Source organism: Pristis pectinata, chromosome 8 (genome assembly GCF_009764475.1).
Source record: "Pristis pectinata isolate sPriPec2 chromosome 8, sPriPec2.1.pri, whole genome shotgun sequence".
Classification (NCBI taxonomy): domain Eukaryota; kingdom Metazoa; phylum Chordata; class Chondrichthyes; order Rhinopristiformes; family Pristidae; genus Pristis; species Pristis pectinata.
Window position 1 is genome coordinate 77369297 of NC_067412.1, and position 22620 is coordinate 77391916.

The window sequence follows — 22620 nt, forward strand, 5'->3', positions numbered from 1 at the left end:
GACTTGGATGAGGGGGTAGAAGGGTGGGTTGGCAAGTTTGCAGATGACACAAAAGTCGGTGGTGTTGTGGATAGTGTAGAGGATAGTCGAAGATTGCAGAGGGACACTGATAGGATGCAGAGCTGGGCTGAGAAGTGGCAGATGGAGTTCAATCTGGAGAAGTGTGAGATGCTACACTTTGGAAGGACAAACTCCAAGGCAGAATACAAAGTTAATGGCAGGATTCTTGGTAGTGTGGAGGAGCAGAGGGATCTGGGGGTCCATATCCATAGATCCCTGAAAGTTGCCTCACAGGTGGATAGGGTAGTTAAGAAAGCTTATGGGGTGTTAGCTTTCATAAGTTGATGATCGAGTTTAAGAGGTACGAGGTAATAATGCAGCTCTATAAAACTCTGGTTAGACCACACTTAGAGTACTGTGTCCAGTTCTGGTCGCCTCATTATAGGAAGGATGTGGAAGCGTTGGAAAGGGTGCAGAGGAGATTTACCAGGATGCTGCCTGGTTTCGAGAGTATGCATTATGAGGAGAGCCTAAGGGAGCTAGGGCTTTACTCTTTGGAGAGAAGGAGAGTGAGAGGAGACATGATAGAGGTGTACAAAATATTAAGAGGAATAGATAGAGTGGACAGCCAGCACCTCTTTCCCAGGGCACCAATGCTCAATACAAGAGGGCATGGCTTTAAAAGTAATGGGTGGGAAGTTCAAGGAAGATATCAGAGGAAGATTTTTTACCCAGAAAGTGGTTGGGGCATGGAATGCGCTGCCTGGGGCGGTGGTGGAGGCAGGTACATTGGTCAAATTCAAGAGATTACCAGATAAGCATATGGAGGAATTTAAAATAAAGGGATATGTGGGAGGAATGGGGTTAGATAGTATTAGGCGAGGTTTAAAGGTCAGCACAACATTGTGGACTGAAGGGCCTGTATTGTGCCGTACTGTTCTATGTTCTATGTTCACTGATAGCATGACAGTCACAGAAATTGTTTTACGCTATTGAAGTAGAAATAGAATCAGAAAAACTACACATAATTTTTACCTGGTTACATTAAACATCAAAACAGCTGATGTTCCAGTTATATCATACAGACAGGAAGAAAAGGCAAGCACATGGAAGAGAAAAGGACTCTTTCCTGTGCACAGAAAATGAGCAATAGCTGCTCCCTCCATATATTGTTTATCAAACACAGGCACAATCTGTGATAAAGGTGCAAGTAGAACCTCAAACTAAATTATGGACTCTCTGACAAATTCCTCTGTCTAAACATGAAGTGATAAGAGTGGTTGGTATCACTAACTCACTGACTCACCACATTCCTGCCTCTTACAAGAGTCCATCCACATCATCTTTGACTATCTGCAACAAATCTGCTCTTTCTGCACATATCGGTAGCTTCTTCACAGATCAACTGCTTCTAGAAAATAGTTACATGTTTTCATAGTTTATACTTAAACCCCCCTATCCTACCTTACCTACACCTAAAATAAGATACCCACATTTACACAAACCGGTCATTTCATTATTCTAATGAGACCTGAATCCAAGTTTGTGCTTCTCCAAAATAAATAGGTTCAGCTCTGCTATGATAACTGCAGGGTATTAAAATGCACATCAATCAGACTGACATCTTCTAAACACTTTTCAGTCACTTTATATAAAGCCCCCTCCACTGTACCCCACAGTACATGAGAAAGTTAAAACTGAACACAGAATCTTGACCACAGCCTGATCAAGATTTTTTATAAAAGAAAGGATAGTGCTTTTCATATTTAGCTATTCCAACAGTGCCCGATGTTTTTTCAACAGCCTTGTGAACAAGTGTTTGGTGAACCATGCACTGTTACTTTCTCAACTCAATAGCCTTTAGCAGGCAAACTTGACCTACCATGTGTTTTATTTAGCTCTAGACATGTAATTGCAATATTCCACCAGGCAGCAGGTTGTGAACTCATTTAGCTATTAATGGTTTAAGTTATTCACTATTTTCACTTAGATAAACACAGCAGCCAACTTCATATTCTGCACAACTTGGTGCAGAAGAAATTCTGTATTGTTGAAGGGATTGCCTTTTAGGTGACATTTCAGCTTTGTCCCCATTTTCCTGCTCAAGTTGAGGTAAAAGATCCAATTGCACAATTTAAAAATGAGCAACAAAGTTTTCCATTGTCTTATCCAACATTAATTCCACAACCATTGCCACCAAGCCAGTTTTTTAATCTTATCACCAGCTACGGGATTTTACAATATGCAAATTAGTTTGTCCCCATAACCTTGACTTTATGCCAAAATTAATTTAACTGGGAAACAAACAGAGGATCTGCAAATCCTGTAATGAAAATAGTATCTCCTCTGAATAAAATATTTATTTTTTTATTGAAACTTAAAATGGCTAAATGAAAAGTTGAACTTACAAACAATGCCAGTACTTACTGTCCAGAGTAGAGCTGAGATTGTCCATGCTCTTAGCATTAGACTTCCTGGCTCTGGCTAAAGCCCTCATAACAGGGGACAATCCATAAGTAGGTCCTGAATCAGATTAGAACAATATTTTAAAATACTTCTGATAACATTCACAGCAAAGTACACTCGAGCATCAAAATTCCGCTTTTGAAGCAGGGCATTTCATTCACTGGAGAAAACTTGGAAAAAGAAGAAAGAAACCTTAAGTATCTCCTTAAATGGAGTAGAAATTGAGAAGACAAGAGTACAAACCAACTCCAAATCATTCAAATTTCTTGCTGATGACCATGCTTATTTAGGTATGTTAGTAAAGCACTTTTCATTCCAAGTATCTAGACATTACAGTCTTGATTTGTTCAAAACTTGAACAGGGAATTCTTTCAACCCAATAAACTTTAGGAGCAGACATCTGATCCATCAAGATTGAGCTTTTTTAAAATAGATCAAATTCATCTTTTCATTTTTAACATACCCTCTGTTCCTTCTGTTGTTTCTTGAACCCATTAGCATTGTATATTTCATTGGTGTTCCCCATTAATATTCCACAATTACTGCCCTTGGAGGTAGCAGTTCCATTATCTTTTATACTATTACTTCAACAAGTTTTAAAACTGGCTTCTGTTATTGTAACCCTTTGTCATGGGGTGGACAATCTGTTTTTGCTGACTATGAGTTCCTCTCAGAAGTTTAAATTTAAAATTAAGAAATATCTTCCCCCAAAAGAAACAAACTTCTTAATTTTTTTTCTGTCAATTACTTATACCCAGACTAGTGTTTATGGCTTACACTTGATCCTTCTCAATTTACAGGGAAGATTTTTAATTATTGCAGTTTCCACAATGTTAAACATGACCTTGGTACAATTCACTGCCAACACACACAATGTTGGAGCAGCAATTAATAGTGGCTTGCAAATGGCACCAAGCACAATTTTTTGGGGATGTATCCAAGAATTTTAAAGCACCATTTTTTTAATTCAAAGTGGGTAAATTAATAGCAGTTATGCTTCAGGATTTTTAATATTAAACCTTCAAGGAGAGATAAGTTACTAAATATGAAAAATCAAACCTGATTCTATCCTCTGAAAATCAGTGTTACTCTCCGAATCATCCATACAGTGAACAACATTTGAAGGGTGCTTCTCTGGACTTCTGCAACTTCTATTTACTGCATTTCTTGTTAGGTTATCATCGTTGTTGTATGTATCAGTGAGGGCCAGAGGTTCCTTATCCACTACAGGGGGCAAACTGACTGCACACTGGAGCTCTTCCGTAGATGATGTTTGCACCTCTGTATCTCCAGAATGTGCCTTCTTGCAGAATTTTGTTGATTCTTCACTTACACTTCTCGGCATCATGAGCTTATTACAGTTCCCAGTGGTATCAGGTTCAATTACATAAATATCAGGTAACCTATTCACCAGGCCTTCTACCTGACAATTGTCGACCAACTCATTTTTTACTGGAACAGCTTCTGGGTCCAATGTTGACACAAAGTTTGATGTGGTTTCCTTTTTATCCTTTGGAAAAGGAAGACATTCTTCTTGGAGGTTTATTATGCCACTTTCCAAAGATGTCTTGATCTCTTGCTTGCAACTACTGTCAAAATGTTTTTGGCTCACCTTGCAAATGTCATCATCAGCATTTATTGCAGTTGTGTGCGTAACGGAGGCTGGATCATACAAGGCTGATTCGGCTGCCAATTTCTTCAGTTTTTTATGCATCTCCTTTCTCGCATCCTCTTTTGGTGGAAGAACCTTTTCTTTTACAGTTTCCTCCACAACGTCGACAGATGCATTTTGATTGTTTTTCATGACAGGCAAAGATTCATCTGAACTGGAGTTACTGGACAACCTTGCGGTTGTGGGTTTTCCATGTTCAATGGATTCTGGAACAATGTGGTCTTTGGCCTGATCATCGCTGCTGCAAGTTCTCTGGACAAATGTTTTGGATGCTTCATCAATGGATGTATTTGCTTTGGGGTATTCAACCCAGTTAGTCACCAAGGCATCATTCTTTTCCACTTTGATGGTTGTTTTGGTTCTTGGAGCAGGAACAGGAGTCAACTTGCTAGTTCTAGTCAACTGAACAACTTTTTCCTCTTCCTCAGAGGAATAAGGACCTGACAAGTTTCCCCGTAGTTCCAATTTAGAAGTGTTACTGGTTGGAAGACTTTCCCTGGATAGCAAATTGGAATTTGATTCAGCCTCTGCAAAATGTTTCATTTCAGTTGGGCTGCTTCTGTGATCTGGTGATCTAACTTTTCTGAATGGAATTTTGGAAGTATCATTGTTTCCTTTGTTGGAATCAACTCCTTTTTCCCAAAAATGCTTCAGGTTTTTAAAATGGCTGGGATCAGTGAGTCCTTCCTCTTCAGAATGCTTATTACTCAAGGCACTTATGGTGAACACAGCACCTGGTTTATGACCTTTCTCTCCCTCATCATCAGAAGAAGATGACTGATATTTAACTATTCTGGAAGTAGGTTGGAAGGCAGCCTTTCCTTGGTCAGTCACTTCAGCAGTTCTGTTCTTACCTGGCAATTCTTTACTTGATTGTTTCAGATCTTCAACAGGTGCATTTGAATTTTCACCTGTTGTTTCTAAGGCATTTTTAAGCCTTGGAATTCGTGATGTTGGTGATAGATTCAGTCTTTCAAGTGGTTGGTGGGTTTGTTGGTCTTCATTAGCAATGGCTGCAGGTAATTCTTGTGAACCTACTTCATAAAAAAGTAAGATCTAATTAATGACAAATCCAGTCACTTGTAGGTAAGGTTACACTAAAATGAACTGAGCTGATGATAAAGATGAAGCATACTTTTCTAGCTGTGACAAGGTATTGGCTCTATTAGGTCTATTACTACTGCAGAAATCTGGCTCTGCTGCAAATCAAAACAAAGTTTCATATACTATTTTTGGGCATTCCCTTGAGGAAAATGTCAGGGCAGATGTATTAAATTACGTTTACACATGTATTTTCTTTATACCAAAGAAAAAGGCTGGTCAGGTATTTCTCAAAAGATGGGTAGAAGGAAAAAAGGTCACCACTGATGAGAAACACAAATGGATCAGCCACATAAATACCGTGGCTCCAAGAGCAGGTCAGAGACTGAGAATCCTGCAACAACTGCCTCAGCACCTGACATGTCAAAGCCTCTCCACCCACTTTCTCCACTAGGTTGGATGAGTGCAGTTTCAACAGCATTCAAGAAACTTGACACAATCCAGGACAACACAGCCTGCTTGATTGGTACCCCATTAAATACCCAGGGCATTTATTGTCTCCACCACTGGATGTAATGTACGCTGTCTACAAGATACACTGCAGTTACTATCCTAGCTAATACCATCTCCTAAACCTGGGACCTCTTCCACCAAAGTTACTTGACCAGGTTACTCCAATGGCACCTCCCAAGCCTGCACCCTTTACCATCAAGAAATAGAGCAAGAGGCACCATCAACTGCCAATTCTCATATATCTGCTGCCCTTGTACTTGTGCGGTAAAGTACCACACCATCCTTAATTAGAAATATATTGCCATTTCTTCATCATCAGTGTTTCTAAAGCCTACCCACTAGCACTGTGAAATTATTTTCATATGACTAACTGCATCAGATTAAGAAGCTGGCTCATAATCAGCTTCCCAAAAGCAGTTAGGGATGGGCAATAGATATTGGCCTTGCCAGTGATGGCCACATCCCAAAAAAACAGTTATATTTTAAACAGTTATAAGCAATGTACATTACCTGGCTCAGAAGCTACATCTTCAAGTTTCTCAGCAGATACTGCTTCACTTTCCTTGGAACGGTTCTTCCATTTTGGAATGTGGGTAATGCTTGAGGAAACAGTTTTCTTTTTGTCACCATTTGCTGGGATCTGGTAGGTTGGTGCCCCTTTATAATGAACAGTAACAGTCTTCTTTGGTTTCTGCATGTCCAGGACATTCTCCTGCACTGGGGATGCTACAGTAGTGACTGTGAAAAGTCCTTGACCTGAAACAAAAAAGTTGACACTCCACTAACTACTGTCAGAACCTTAGTTCACAGAATGAGCAATTTCACTTTCAGTACTGTAATACACGCAAACTAGAGATGACCACAACTGAATTGAATCCAGCTTAGAATGGAGAGGCGGGTCTGTTCTCCACTCAGCTGCAAAGAAAATCTTCCTAAATACATAGTCTGGTTGGCAAAACTCTGTGGATCAAACTGGTCTTAGCAGGAACAACAAATGGCAAACTAACTCAGAGAGGTGACATGGGTGGGAAGAAGTTGAAGTCTCATTTCAGGAACAAAGCACATCAACTTCCTCCAGCTAGGTGATGGAGACAACAAAGCTGTTCCTCTTCCACAGCTACACCACATCACTAGTACTTATGTTTCAACCATCCATGGCCCATTCTTGAATTCCATCATCAAAATATCTCAAGCTTTCCACTTTCCTCTCGTCTTCAAAACGCACTTTAACCAAGCCTTCCATCCATCTCTGATACGCTTTGGGGCTTTTACTTTATTCACTTTGGCACACTTGAATCAACATTTGAGTCCAAAACTGAATGAAAATATTGCAGATAATTTTGAGTTTACGTCTGAGGCAATCTAAATTGTGAGATAAACTTGAAAAAAAACATGGCTGAGTTGCAAACAAGATGGACAAAATTGCAGAAAAATAACCTTTACTTTCTACACATTATGGTAATTTCTGAAAGACCAGAGAATCCAGCCGCAGGGAGGCCAGTGACCCCTGGGCCAATGGAGCTGCTCTGGGTCAGTGGATTAGGCAGGCCAGCCCATTGCCATAATATTGCAAGATCTACTATTTCTATAATATCGCAATTTGAGTAGGGCACTGGACGGAAAACAAATGAAGATTGAAATGTGGTTAGTCTTCTGTCTCAAACATTGTCAACAAAATCCATCTTCTGGATCTTCAAGTTTAAGAAAGATTTCAGAACCACACACTCACCATTCACATTACTGTGCTCAGACTTTTCTGGAGCCTTCCATGGTTCTTCTGTAAACTCTAAACGATTCTGTGCTCTTGGAACCTGTGTGCTGCAATCAACTGAAGCAGGTGTTGGCTCCCTAATCTCAGTAGACAAGTGGGCTTCTGTAGTGTCTTGGTGTCTCAAGACAGCTACATTGTCTTGTTTTGTTTGGTCTAGAACCCGTCCTCCAGTGGGAGATTCTATTCTGGAGACTGCAGGGGTTCTGTGCTGACCTGTAATAAGGAACTAATAACTTAATCCATACACCCTCAGATTCCCAGAATAGGTGAACATGCAGTCTAATTTTCAAATTTTTTATATCAAGTAGCAACAAAAAAAAGATATTTTGAAAAAATATTCAGAAGGAATTCTGCTGCAAAATTTCTGGCTCAGTGTTTATGTTCATTATAAGCAAGTCAGAGGTTTTAGCTACGTAGTCTCATCAGGAATCATCAGAAGACTTATTTTTTTTCTGAAAGTAAATGCCAGCACAACCAGAAATACCTGAAACTATGAACTGACTCAAATTTTAACCAATAGGAACCTATTTCTGCACTCCTTTCCCCATCCTGCTCTCTTTCTCTCTTCTACTGCTGGTGCCCCTGTTCCACCTCACCATGATCTTTTCCATTTACCAGGGACCCACCACAACGGTTCCCAGGCACAACATTTGACCAACGGTTTCCCATTTGGCTATAATGTTTCGGTGAAAACCGTGAGTGGAGGAAATGTTATAATAGCGCCCTGCCATGGCATGCAGTTGGTTTGCACTTCTTTGATTTTCATATTCCCTCCCCTTGACTCTCTGCAAGCAATCTCCCGTGCAGATGTTGGAACCCAAGGAACGGATAAACACATGCATCTTGTGTTTCTTCACTCAGTTGGATGCAATAATTCCAAGATAACTCGCTTAGATTAAGGAAGACAACAGGTAAGCTAATTTCCTTGTCAGAAAAAGTCAAATTATGAGTTTTGTTTTTAAAAAGCAAAACTAAACAGACTCAAAGGCCACATCTGGGTTAGTGCCCATTCAGGTCTGACAATGCCTCACTAAAGGTCATTGTGACATGAGTAGAATCCTTTTCGTACTAAGCTCATGTATCTAAATTAAATAAACGAGTGAATAATATAAATGGAGTCAAATCCACACTGAGGGACCCGCAAAGCCATACTTGATAAAGGAAAGATAACTGCGTTCCCTCCTCAGAACCTTGGTCTATATTTGCAGATTCACAGAATGATTCCACATGAAAGGAGGCTCTTTGGCACATATAGTTTTAAATGTTGTAATTATACCTGTCTCTATCACCTCCTCTGGCAGCTCATTCCATATAACCACCACCCTCCATGTGAAAAACTTGCCCTGCAGATCTCCTTTAAATTTCCCTCTTTCACCTTAAGCCTATGCCCCGTAGCTTTAGCACCTCCTACTCTGGGAAAAAGACTCTAATTATCTATCCTATCTTTGCCCCTCATATTCTTATAAACCTCCATAAGGTCATCCCCTATAAACCTCCTACAGTCCAGTGCGAACAAATCTAGCCTATCCTATCTATTCTTGTAACTAAAGCCCTCCATTCCAGGCAACATCCTGGTGAATCTCTTCTGCACTCTTTCTAATGCTACCACAGCCTTCCTGTAGTGTGGTGACCAGAACTGTATACAATACTTCAAAGGCAGCCTAACTAATGTTTTGTACAGCTGCAACATAGCATCCCAACTCTAAAACGCAATGCTCGGCCTATGAAGGCAAGCATTTTAAATGCCTTTTTTACCACACCGTCTACTTGTGTCAACATTTTCAGGGAGTTATGAAGTTGCACCTAAGGTCTCTCTGCAGATCAGCACTCCTAAGGTCACTGCCTTTTACTGTATATGTCCTGTCAGTATTTGTTGTCCAAAAATGCATTACCTCACAACTTGTCCAAATTAAGTTCCACCTGCCGCTGCTCTGCCCAACTTTCCAGCTGAGTTATGTCCCTCTCTATCCCTAGACAACCTTCTTCATTATCTATAACTCCATCAATTTTCATGTTGTCAGCAAATGTATTAATCAGACCACTGACATCCTCATCCAGATTATATACATAATCAACAACAAAGGTCCCAACACTGATCCCTGCAGTACACAACTGGTTACAGACTTCCAGTCAATAAAACAATCCTCCACCACTACCCTCTGCCTCCTATCACCAAGCCAATTTTGGATCCAATCTGCCAACACACCTTTAAACTTTAACCTTCTTGATCAGCCTTGCTAATGTCCATGTAGACCACAACTACTGCCCTGACTTCATCAATTTTCTTTGTCACTTCCTCAAAAAACTCAATCAGATTTGTGAGACAGGATTTCCCCCGCACAGAACTATGCTGACTCCCCCTAATCAGTCCCTGCCTTTCCAAGTGACCATAAATCCTGTCCTTACAATTTTTTCCAATGATTTCTCTATTAGTGATGCAAGGCTCACTGGCCTATAGTTCTCTGGCTAATCCCTACTGCCATTTTTTGAATAAGGAAACAACATTTGCTAACCTCCAATCTTTTGGTACATGACACAAGGCTAATGAAGATGCAAAAGTCTCCATCAGATACCCAGCAACCTCCTTCCTTGCTTCCCATAGCATCCTGGAATAGGTCCCATCAGGCCCTGGGGGTCTATCCACCTTATTGTGTGCCAATATCTTTAACACTTTCTCCTTCCTGATACAAACATGTTCCAGAATATCAGCATATCCCTTCCTTAACTCTCCATCCTCCACATCTTTCTCCCTGGTGAATACCAATGAGAAGTAATAACTTAGGACTCCACTATATCCCCTGGCTCCACACACACATTTCCCCCATTGGTCCTGAGGGAACCTACTCTCATGCCTCCCCACCCATCTCTGTCTGCTCTGCCCACTGGACCTGCCTGTTCTGTTTTCTATGTATGATTCTGTATCCCCACCTGCTGCACTTTCATTCTGGGTCCCTCATCTTTCTACATTGTTCCTGAACACGCTCCATGCTGGACTAATTCAAACCCATTCCTGTCTCTATACTGCCACAATATTTTAAACTCTCAGGTTCCAGCCCAAGTTTCATCCAGGGATATTGGCCCAATAAACTCTAGAGCAACATGTGGTTGTTATGTGGTGCACTAATCCCCAGTGGGATCGTCACTGCAAAATTTAGGAGTGCTGCTGAAAAGCATTCTCTGGGACTGTAGCTGGATCTTGGGGTGTGGTTAGGGGGTCAGAGAATTGGTGCCAGAATGGCTGTGAATTGGACATGAGAGTACACTCAGAGAGAAAGTTTTACCAAAGGCAGTATAGTTATAAGAAAGAAGGAAAGGCAATCTGAGTTGGATATAAAAGTAATGAGGATGAGGAGCTGTTCAGTGGAGAAGCCAAAGGAGGGACCTTGGCTAAGAAATGAGGTTGTGTTATGCTGTTTATTTCAGTGCTGTGTGTTTGAACTTGTGCTTTGGATGGAAGTAAATGCCAGAGCAACGATTTCCTTTGCACTATGGAAACATAGTTGTCCCAAGAGAGATGAATGAGAGTCGCTCATGAAACAACACATGCTAATATGCCTAGCAACACTTTAATGGACGCACTGCACAGGAAATAACATCACGAGTGTCAAGCTTGACTCATGCCAGAGTGACACGCAACTATAGGGAAATGCTCATTATCACACTTTACCTAAAGTACATTTTCAGTTATTCGGAGCTCAGAGGCATCTTTCATCCCTTCTTTGACCTCTATCTCAAGTTGCCCTTCCTCTTTTCCTAGGATTTTAGTGTCCTGCCGAAATATCCCCCTCCGTTTGAACTCATAGAGCTATACAGCAAGAAACAGGCCCTTTGACCCAATTCGTCCATGCCGAACAAGGTGCCCATCTGTGCTAATGCTATTTGTCTGCATTTGACCCATATCCCTCTAAACCGTTCCCATCCATGTATCTGTCCAAATGTCTTTTAAGCATTGTAATTATAGTCACCTCTACCACTTCCTCTGGCAGCTTGTTCCATACACCCACGACACTGTGTGAAGACTTGCCTCTTAGAACCCCTTTAAATCTTTCCCCTCTCACCTTAAACCTGTGCCCTCTAGTTTTAGACTCCCCTACCCTGGGAAAAAGACTGTGACTACCACCCTATCTATGCCCCTCACGATTTTTATACACCTCTGTAAGGTCACTCCTCAGCCTCCTACACTACAGGAAGCCTCAGTCTTATCCCAACAGCCTCAGCCTATCCAGTTTTTCCTAAAAACTCAAGCCCTCCAAGCCCAACAACATCCTTGTTAATCTTTTCTCACCCTCTCCTGCTTAATGACATCATTGCTATAGCTAGGTGACCAGAACCGCACACAGTTCTGGAGTCTTTTGCCCAGTTCATAGCTACCTCTTTGACTCTGTTACTTCATGCATCTTCCTCATTACCTTGGACACAGACAAAGCCATCTCTGACCACTTTTCATCCTTTACCACTAACATTCTCTTCCATGTCCACTGTGGGGGAAAAATCCAGCAAAAGCACTTTCAAAATTCTGAACTTCCTTTTTGGTTTTTCATTCACTGTGACACTTGTGGAGCTTTCAATCTAATCACAAGTTCTTCACATCCACCTTTGATGTTCTCATCCCCAGTAGACTTGCATCCATCTTGGTTGTTCTATCTAGTTTTTCCCCATCCTTGTTCCCTCAAGTTCAAGGTGTCCTGTTTTACATACGTTATGGTCAGAAATGGTTTAGCTATCCATCAACAAATCCGTTGCAGCAATGCCTCACTTTCACATGCTATACAAAATGTGCGCAACTTGGTATACAACTAACCCTACACTAAAGGAATATATAGCCAACAGATACAGCCCACTCAAAAATCGATAGATAATTTATAGCCCTCTACTTCTATTGATGTGTGTTCCTTAATTCAAATTGTGAAGGAATTCAACGTATTAAAGTTTGAAACAGTTGATACATCAGTAGACAATACCATGAATTTAGAGTGGAGCTCAATGTGGTACTCCTACACCTACTCACCACTTAAGTGGGCCTGCTCTAAGATATTGGCATTTGACGATGCTGGTTCCCCAGTCCTGCACAAGTCTCCTGAAGTACCCACAGAGTTAATTCTCCTTGGTATTCGAGAAACATTGGACTGTAAGTGGGTGGATTTGTCAGAACATCTAGGTGTCTGGTAGGTTTGTGGATGCTGAATACTCATACTCTTGGTTTGATTCTGCCAATCTGAAGTAGACTCAGATATTGAAGTGGATACATTAGGTCCTGTAAAATCTCTTTGCCGGCCTGCAACATTATGAAAAGTTATGAAAACTTAAAGAGTTATGCTATATGTGAGGTGACCTCACTGGATTTAAAATAGTCCACATTCAGATTGCCAGAAAGGTTCTTTCTTCTTTTAAGAAATCCACATTATAAGGAGTTTCCCCAACATGATTATTATGGAAAAACATTCAGTAAAGGAGGAACATAGAAACACAACAATATAAACTATATAACCATTTATTTGATTATTTTCACAATTCCATTCAACTTTCTTTGATACCTATCCCTTGACACCCTTACCTAACAAGATTCTATTGATCCCAAGGGAGACTTCAATGGAAGGAGTAAAATAAAAGAAAACCTGCATCTGAACATAATTTCACCGACTGGTTCTCATCTCAACCACAAAATCAGACATTTGATTCAATTGAACATTCAGATACCACATGCTTATCCCAAGGGGACAGAACAAAATGTTTTGACAAAGAGGAGGTTCAAGGAGGCCTTGGATCACTGTGGATCTATTCTGAAGGGGATTTCAGACCAGTTTGATTGTATTCAAAGGGAAAACAAAAGGAATCCAGAACAGAGAAGGAGGAAGAATCGCCAAGGCATCATTAGTCACATAGTTTACTGGTTAGAGTGATAGTGGCAGAATTTGAGATAGTTAATGACTCGTCACATTAACCACAGAGTGCAATATTGTCTGAGCATAAAGGTTATTTACCTATACTGTTAACTCAGTTTCCCTCTCTACAGATGCTGTCTGATTTGTTGTGTATTTCCAGTATCTTTTCTTTTAGATTTCCAGCTTTTACTTTAGTGAAAATGATTTCAGTATAGATTAGTCCAGTCACTAAAGGGTGTTCTTTTATAGCAAGTGATTCTTATGTTCCAAGTTTTAGAGACAAAACTTTAACTACCTTTGCACCCTCACACCTGCTGATCTGTAAGATGAGACCATTGCAGGCAAGCTCACCAAATCACTTCAGCTCAGAAAATATAACATCTGCCTCCAATTGCTGTATGTCCACCTGCATTTAGTATTAATCAGCTAGTTCAAATAAAAGGGAATTTGAGTAGATATGCAAAAGACATGCAAGTGTTTTCAATGTGCATTAAGAAAGAGGACTTCTGCATGTATTTTTCAAACATCAATGCTGGTACATTAAAGGTGGCAAATACTCTGGGAATGCTCATGTATGAGGAAGTTCCTTGTTCTTACAAAAGTAACCTGACCACCCCTCATACTCATACAATCTAAAAAGTTTTTAAAATTCCAGTTTGACATCAGCAAGATAATTAAAAATGTTTTATTTTTATTCAATTGATTTTATCTCCACAGCTAATGCCCGTAACATTTTGATCTTGTCCCTAAAGTTTCCTCATTTTAAATAAGGCACAATTACTGTGTGGTGTTCTGAAATACTAGCCCGGATATTATGATAATAAAAGCATTCACTGTCATTGCACAATGAAACTGATGGTAACTTCAGGATTTCTTGCATCCATAGTTTAAATGGAAATCCTGAAGCTTTCATTAGTTGCTCTGCTTCAACGTGCTGCACTGTTTAAAGCCTTTTCCAACAGAATCAAGAGAAGTCACTTGACATGAATTTAAACAATGAACTAATCACACTACAAAGGCACCTCATGTGTTATGTGTGATCCAAGAGTTATTAAAGCCATACTAATTCATAATTACTGTTTGGCATGTTATCTGACCCTATAATTTTATGTATATTCTAATTTATCACATAACTATTTCAAACTATATGTGATTAAAATCTATATATTTTAATATATATATATATATATTTAAACTTCTAGTTTAACTTTATGTGAATCTTCCGGCCTTTAGCACTTGGCATAATGTTTAAATAGTTACTTAAAATTTGTGTTTCTTGCTTTCTGGCATGCAGTCTGTGAGGTTTATTGTGATCGGCCATTCAGCCAATTTGATGACATCACAACTGCAAGGGTTAACTTTGAGCAATGACTGACAATGATAGACATTAGACAAGAGGACAATCTCACCACAGAGATTCCTAGATCTTTGTAGGAAGTTTATTTAACATATTTATTTAACAATATTAGTTATCACTTCACCACTGACCACAAATGTTGGGCCATGGCTTTGAGAATATTTTAAGGAGGCAGGTCCTTAGGGGAGAAAGTTATGTGCTTAAGTGCAACAGCACTGATTGGGCAAGCACACATCAATTAGAAGGCAATCTTGTAGGTTTCAAATGTATGCTTTGATCTAGTACATGGAGAGCAAAAGACTGACATATCTGGCCTTATTAATAACAGTATTACAATATTCAATTAGGCAGCAACTGTATAGGTCCAAATTTAATACATCCTAAAACAACGTAGATCCATAAGGAATCCAACACCACAATGAGTGGATAAGCAATTAAACTGCTTCTGTAAATGCAGCTACAAAAGGCTGTTCCTACACTTCTATTAAACAATGCCAAACAAAGCAGTCCAACCAGTAGATATGAATTCTTACTGCATGGGTAAGAATTTAAAGGGAAAAAAGATAATCACATGAGGGAGTGAGGGACAGAAGAGTATGGCTGGATGAAGAGGAGAAAGAAGGAACTCCCTGTATAGCAGCAGTGGTGCTGTAGAACAGTTGGACTGAATGACCTGTTATAAATTCTATGTAACTGCAGACGTTATGGTTTATGTGACTGGCAGAGCTCACCAGTGTAAATTTACCTACATTTACAATAGACTGTCAGTCATAATAGACATATATATGTATATATATATACCCTTTCCAAGTGTTTCTGGAGCAACTCGTACAGTACTTGAGTCATCACTGCCGCTTTCCCAAGAACCATTTTGTGACGTCCTCTATGGAACAAGAAGAGATTAAAAGTAAGGTTCAGGTTACATGTTAACTATATCAGTACAGGTGACCCCTGCCTTATGGGGTGGGTGGGGGGTTGCATTCCTAGAAAGTGACCCGTTACTGACTTTATGTAACATGAAGCCACATGACCTGTGCATGCATGAAGAAACGTGTGTAGAAAAAAAAAATTGTGTTCATTCATTCACTTTTTTCTCCCCCACATAAATTCCATGAGAGCTCATTTTATTCCGTATCTTAAATTTTTGGATGATCTTTTATGAATTCTGTAAGGGTGAATTTCCATTACCTGTACTTGACCTAAATCTCAGGATGCATTCCCGGGAACAAGAGTGCTAATAAAAGGATTCATTATAGCATTATATATAGAAATGCATTAGTGACAGTTCTGCTGTGTTGGGAGCCTGGCATGAATCCCCGACAGCCACTGGCATTCACACAGCAATGAATCGGTCACCACTCAATTGGTGGGATAGGGCCAGCTCTGCAGTGAGAGATGGGGCTCAGGGCTGCACACTGGCTGGTACAGTGAATAAAGGCCATTGCTGGTGAGTGACAACACCAGCTGCAAGTGTTGACAGACTGTGCAGATCCTACAGACTACCTCATCATCCTCCGGATGGGTGTGATGGCAGTTTCAGTCTCATCCTCTGTCTGGCTGCACAGCTCTCCCTAGCTCAGAGATTTCTCTTTGTAACAAGCTTTTCAGTTCAGTTCAAGTTTATTGCCGTGGGCATACATATCCAGGGTATAACTGCCATGAAAATTAGCTTCTTGCAGCCGCAGAACAGTACATGACAAACATAAGTTAACAAACTTAAATTAACATAAATTGTACATAAGTTACATGACAAAATAGATGTAACAACATTAGTGCAAGTGAAGAGAGAGAGAAAAGAAATATAGTCCGAAGTAGAGTTAGGGTTTTTCTGAAGAGGCAGCCACCATCCTCGCCAACCACATAATCATCGCCCAAGTGCATAAAACTGAAAATCAATAGCAGAAAGAACCTCCATCTGGGGTTCTATATTGACTAAACCCCCCAGATTGTTCTCTCTGTCTTGTTCTCCCTCACACACTGAATGATCTCACTAGTATGGCCAAAGTAAATGAAGGCACATGTGCCTGTACAGATGCCAGGATCCTGCAGGGTTCATGTTCAAACAATTCAGAACCATAAAGTCTAGAGTGAAATGAATTAGTTGCTTGGTAAGAACAAGAGATTCCCATTGTTATCTGGAAAGTACACTTGGTCTCCTATGCTCCATCACATCATGTTTCTTGCAATGACTGAGTAAGGCAAAGACTCACCTGGTCCTGATAACCTGCTTACAAGGATGAGAACACAGTTTAAAGTGGGTCTGTATAATATCCAAATCTTTTGTGATTTTTCAAAATGGAGAAACGTTCACACAACCAGAAAGCAAAATACAAGACTTGGTGTGTTCTAATTCCCCATTTCATGTTCTTCTATCACCTGCATTAGATCTGTACTAGCTCCACATGTTGAGAAACCACCAACAGCCAAGTGTTCTCTGCACTTACATTGGGAAGAAAAAACGGGGTGCTCATGTCACCTGCAATGTGTTCGATCAGATTTATTTTAAGTATGATTTAATTACAACAAAGGTTCCCTTCATTGACCTCAGAAACTTCTTCCCACCCCCTCGAACTCGCCTCTCACCACAATAACTCTGGCTCATTACGCACTTCGGTTCAGTTCGTTTTGTTACATCTATCCTTTGTACTTGATCGATATCTGGTATTTCAAGCATATCAATAGTAAGTTTCAGTTGTTACATTTACAGTGATAGTCCAGTATGGAGAAAATTATTCAAGCTTATGTTGGTTTGGATTAGACATGGTCAAGTTGGGATTTAATTGTATACCAGATATAGCTTCTGGTCTAAAACATTCTGAGAAATGAAATTTCAGGTATTTTCCTGAACTTGTTCATGAGGACGACTCAGTTGCTGTGGTGAGGTTATTGTGTCAAAAACAAATAACATTTGCTGGAAACCAAATAATGGGCAATAAAAGTTGCTCTACACAATCTGGCTAAAGTTAAAACGAAGGTCAAAGAGAATAATTTTTTTTAAGTGTTCTTCCTTCAGATATTCCTAAAGGATATTACCGATCCTTGTATACAGGTAGCCGACATTAATTTATAAAATAAGTGATTAGTGACTATCGAGTGGTCAGAGTTCAGCAACTGAAACAAAAAGGGTGAACAGAACAAAAGTAAAGGCACAAGGGTAGTTGGGAGAATGCATCTTAAAAAAAAAGAGAATACCCAGTAAGTACACTAGATTTAAAATACATTCAGGGTAAGGTTACAAAGAATGCTCTTTATTTTGTATCAATAGCACACTGCTAATGATTTATACATTCCTATACATGCTGTACACAGCAGCTAGATGCGGCCTAAATCATATATAAAGTTTAAAAAACCCAAAACCAATCAAAGAGACTTCAAGGAACAGAAAATTAAGAACTACTGATATTAGGAGGAGCCATTTAATTTGCCAATAAAAAGTAACAGACCAAAAAAGTTACATCCTGAGTGATGGAGCAATTGTTGGGGTACCGTAACTGCTCATTTCCTTTGACTGGACAGAGTAGTCTAAGAGAATGGATAAAGAATGTGAGGTGCTGTACAAGTACAGTATCAGTTCATCTGGAATGTTTCTGCCCTTTGTCCTCACATCTCCCTTATTAATAAACTCTTTCAAAGACAACCATTGTGGTAATGGAGCCAGAAAGGTGCTAGAATCTACAATAACGTACACATCTTGAGTTGAGGCTAAAAAATAGAAAAGAAACAGTGATGATGACGAGTGTTTGAATGAAAGATCATTTACAGATTTCACTACCGAAGCATTAAACTTCAGCACCATCTTGCCCACCTGAATTTCTTGTCCGAATGTTGACTTTGGTTTAATTTGTCGTTTTGCTTTGTCTTTTTCTACCTCATCTGGAGGTTCTTCAGTAGCTTCATCAGTTGCAACACTAACAAAAGTAAACACAAACACATATTTACCCCTTATGTGGTGATTTGCATGTAGGACAGTTACAATGAGCCATTTCCCCTACAATTGGGACCCTCCTGGACCATGAATTCACATTATTGTGGAAGAATAGTCATATTTTGCAGTCAAGGTAATATTGCTTCTTAAATTATTAACAGTTCTGTAAAACTAACTTCAGTTGCAACAATAATGTCCCACACAGGAATATATCCTTCTCAGAAATTAGCCAAAGAGTGCCAACACCCAGAGTTCCTTCCCCTATGAATTCTTTTCCAAACATAAAGAGCACTAAGATTTAAAAAAAAACTACTTGAAAAAAATCCTGAAGGTTTCCCATTATTAAGGGAAATGCGACAAAGGAGGCCCAAGTCCAGCAGAAGGTCAACATACAGATAGGTGACTGGGCAAAACCAAATATCTGGTAACTAACTGAAGGATAACAAGCTTGCTTACATTTAAATTGCGTCATGAGAGTATATCTTGTGACAATTGCCCTCAAATATTGACAGAAGCCTTTGTTAACAAGGTTGTGTATACGTGCAGAGGAGTACCATGAACAACCTTTGGAGATATAATTACCTTCGCTCTATTTACCTCAACGGGAATTGTCCACTAATTGAACAGTAAATACGAAAAATGTTACAGAAAGTTGCTAGAATCTACAAAAAGAGTACACATCCTGAGTTGAGGCAAGAAAATGGAAAACAAACAGTGATATCAAGTGTTTGCTATTAGAATGGAAGATTATTTGCAGATTTTGCTACCAAAGCATTGCACCATCATGTCAACCTGAATTTATTGGCAAAACGTTGACTTTGGTTTAATTTGTTGTTTTGTTGTGTTTTTTTCTACCTCACCTGGAGGTTCTTCAGTCACTTCGTCTGAGAAAGTGGAAATTACCAACCTCTGATTTTTAAACTTGCTTCTTTTTCCATGAAAGCTGTAAAGCAGTGCCCTCTACAAAGTACCTACACTGTGGATTATTCCCCACACAAACAACAAAATTGCAGGCAGATGTACAAGTCAACAAATCAACTGTTATACAGTTTCAAATTTACCATTCCACAAATAACAATGTTCTAATACTTAACATTGAAAAGTTTACTGGACTTCTCTGTAGCACAATAGAAAGGATGGAGTGGTATACGAGTGGAAAAAGAGGAAATGAATTAGAGGAAGCCCAGGCTATTCTCGAACTCAAAAACAAAATGGGGTGTGGGGAAGGAGAGGAGACCTTGCAATAATTACTATGGTCACAAATAATATAAAGCTTTTATTCCCTACAGTCCCACCCTGTTTCTTTATAGTGCTTGTTAATGTTGAAGTACAGTTACATTGGCAGCAACCACATGGCGCCTGACTCAAATAATCACCTTCACCACACTTCATAGACTGCATGTTAATATGTTAAATTATCCATGCTTGCAAAACCTGTGTCAAATCTATTACTTAATCATCTTCCCCTATTGCACATTTAGAACCAGGATTCACTGGAAGTGACTGGGGAACACTTGCTACGATGACATATTTGAGAAAAGTAACCTTGTAGTTTCATATTTTGCAGCTTGAGGCAGTGTTGGGTGGGGACACGATTGAGCCTGATGAACTTGCTGTTGTTCAGTCTTTTCAGTAGTCTCTGGAAAGAGAATAATAAAAATAGAGCATCCAAAAGGAAACATGATTATTTGCTCAAACAAATTATGTATTGATTCCATATGTACTTTCTCCATCTTTACATTTCATAAATTCAGGACCAGTATTAATTCAAAGGAATAGATTTAAACAAATCACAAGATTCGTACTATTTAAGGCATGGGCATAGACAGGGCAGATAGAATCTTTTTCCGCAGGGTGGAAATGTCGAATACTAGAGGGCATAGCTTTAAGATGAGAGGGGGAAAGTTTAAAGGAGATGTGCAGGGCAAGTTTTTTTCCCCACGGAGTGTGCCAGGTGCCTGGAACATGCTGTCAGGGAAGCAGATACGATAGTGGTGTTCAAGAGGCTTTCAGATAGGCACATGAATCTGCAGGGAATGGAGGGATATGGATCATGTGCATGCAGAAGGAATTAGTTTAATTTGCTATCATGCTTGGCACAGACATTGAGGGCCAAAGGGCCTGTTCCTGTGCTGTACTGTTCTATGTTCTACTCATCTTCAGAAACTGCATTCTAATTCAGCCCAGACGGATAGACTAAAACCATCTGCATCTGTTGACTAAAGCAGATAATTGAAACCAAGTTCCCAATATAAACAGAAACAAATTGTAAAACACTCATCAATAACTAATGATATGCTACCAGTCTTTTAATATGTTCTTGTACAAATAGCATTGCTCTGCAAGGAAGTTACTTTGGCATTTTGCTAAAATAGCAGAAAATGTCAAGGAGGAAGCAAGAGGAAAGTTAGAATATGAGAGAGAGAATTTTGATCAATGCATTTGAAAGTAATGTGGAGGGATAATAGGGTAAAAGCTTCAGAAAAAATTTGAGCATGTGAGAAGGGATAAAAAGAAAACTGGTGCTAGGACTTTATAAACTTTATGGACAATTACATATTCTCAGCGATAACCAACTATTAAAACAGCTTACTTTTATATAGGAGCTTGACAAGAGTATCATCAAACAAAATTCAACATCAAATCATATAGGGAGTTATCAGTAGTGGTGAACAAAAGCTTGGTTGAAAGATTAAGCATAAGGAAGGACACGAAAATCTTGAGAGAGGTAGAATAATTTAGAGAGGGAATTCCGGAACACAAAGCCAGGGTAACCTGGGCAACAGTTGCCATTGGTTGAGCAATTAAAAAATAGGGATGTGCAAGGGGTTATATATTCCAAGAGATGCAGCACTGGAGGAGATTATACAGCCAAAGGGGATGGGGCCATGGAGGTATTTGAAAAACAGCTGGAGAGTATACTTTAAATATAAACTTGAGGCATTGCATCCCAGGAGGCAATATGAGCACAGAGTGATGGGTGAATGTGAACTGGTGAGTAAGGATGTAGACAAATAATAGTTGACAAGGTTAAGTTTACAGAGGCTACAAGGTGGGAAACTAGATAATAACGTAGGAACCTTTCTGTGCAGAGTAAAAGTAAGCCAATGCTGGTAGAAGGTGGCCAAACCTACTTGTGTACAAGAATGAGTAACAGCCTTTAGGAATGTCTGAAGTAAGAAATTTAAGTTACTTTCACTATTGGTCCTGAGGTAACTAAAGCATGCCTGAAAGTTTAGGCAGGAAATGAGCTGAGACCGAGACATAGATGGGAGATGTGTCAGGTTAGGCAGCCTTAGCAATGGAGAGGACAATGGTTGGAAGCTCAGCTCGGGATCAAATGGGAGGCCACAATTGTAATTAGTCTGCTTGAGCCTCTGATAGGTGTCAGCAAAGAGATGTAGTAGAAGTCCAGGGGATGAAGTTTGTGGTGGGGAGTGAAAACAATGACCTCGGTCTTCCCCTTACTTAGCTGAAGGAAATTCCTGCTCGTCCAAAGCTAAACAAACAGACCATTATGTGCCAAGTCTGAGCAGAAAATTCTGAGAGCAGTAGTTGTGGTGTAAAGCTGGAAGTGGTCACCACACTTGTGGAACATGCCCTGTGTTTGTCAGATGACATTGCTGAGGAGCAACATATAGGAGGTAGCCAAGAATAGGCCCGGGGAGGGGTTGGGGTGGGGGGGTGGGGGGCGGAATACCAGAGGGAATAGTGTGGGTGTGTGAAGACAAGTCATTGGCAGTGATTCCCTGGTTATGACTGAATGATAAGAATGGAACCAAGCTATTGCATCTCCATCTAGTTGGGCAATGAGGAAAGGTACTGGTGAAGAACAGTGTGGTCAACTGCATTAAGTATGCAGACAGTTTGAGAAATATTTGTTTACTATGATCACATTCACATGGGACATAATTGGTTTTAGTACTATAACAGTGCCTGAATCCTACTTGGAAGGATTTAAACATGGAAGACTTTAAAGTAAAGTACAAAACT

General features: G+C 39.8%; 1 protein-coding gene across 9 annotated transcripts in view; it reads right to left on the reverse strand.

The window, feature by feature from the left end:
- The window catches only part of LOC127573259 (synaptotagmin-like protein 2), a 74964-nt gene that overhangs the window by 20918 nt on the left and 31426 nt on the right, over positions 1 to 22620 (reverse strand). For 4 of the 9 annotated variants that reach the window (XM_052021293.1, XM_052021294.1, XM_052021292.1 and 1 more), the window contains 8 exons: positions 20173 to 20266; positions 18508 to 18610; positions 15504 to 15585; positions 12472 to 12738; positions 7422 to 7676; positions 6203 to 6448; positions 3526 to 5175; positions 2428 to 2523 (listed from right to left, as the gene is read on the reverse strand). In XM_052021293.1, the coding sequence (XP_051877253.1) occupies positions 2428 to 2523; positions 3526 to 5175; positions 6203 to 6448; positions 7422 to 7676; positions 12472 to 12738; positions 15504 to 15585; positions 18508 to 18610; positions 20173 to 20266 (2793 nt within the window). The remainder of the gene's footprint in view (positions 1 to 2427; positions 2524 to 3525; positions 5176 to 6202; positions 6449 to 7421; positions 7677 to 12471; positions 12739 to 15503; positions 15586 to 18507; positions 18611 to 20172; positions 20267 to 22620) is intronic. The other 5 variants (XM_052021295.1, XM_052021301.1, XM_052021297.1 and 2 more) reach the window with 5 other exon arrangements.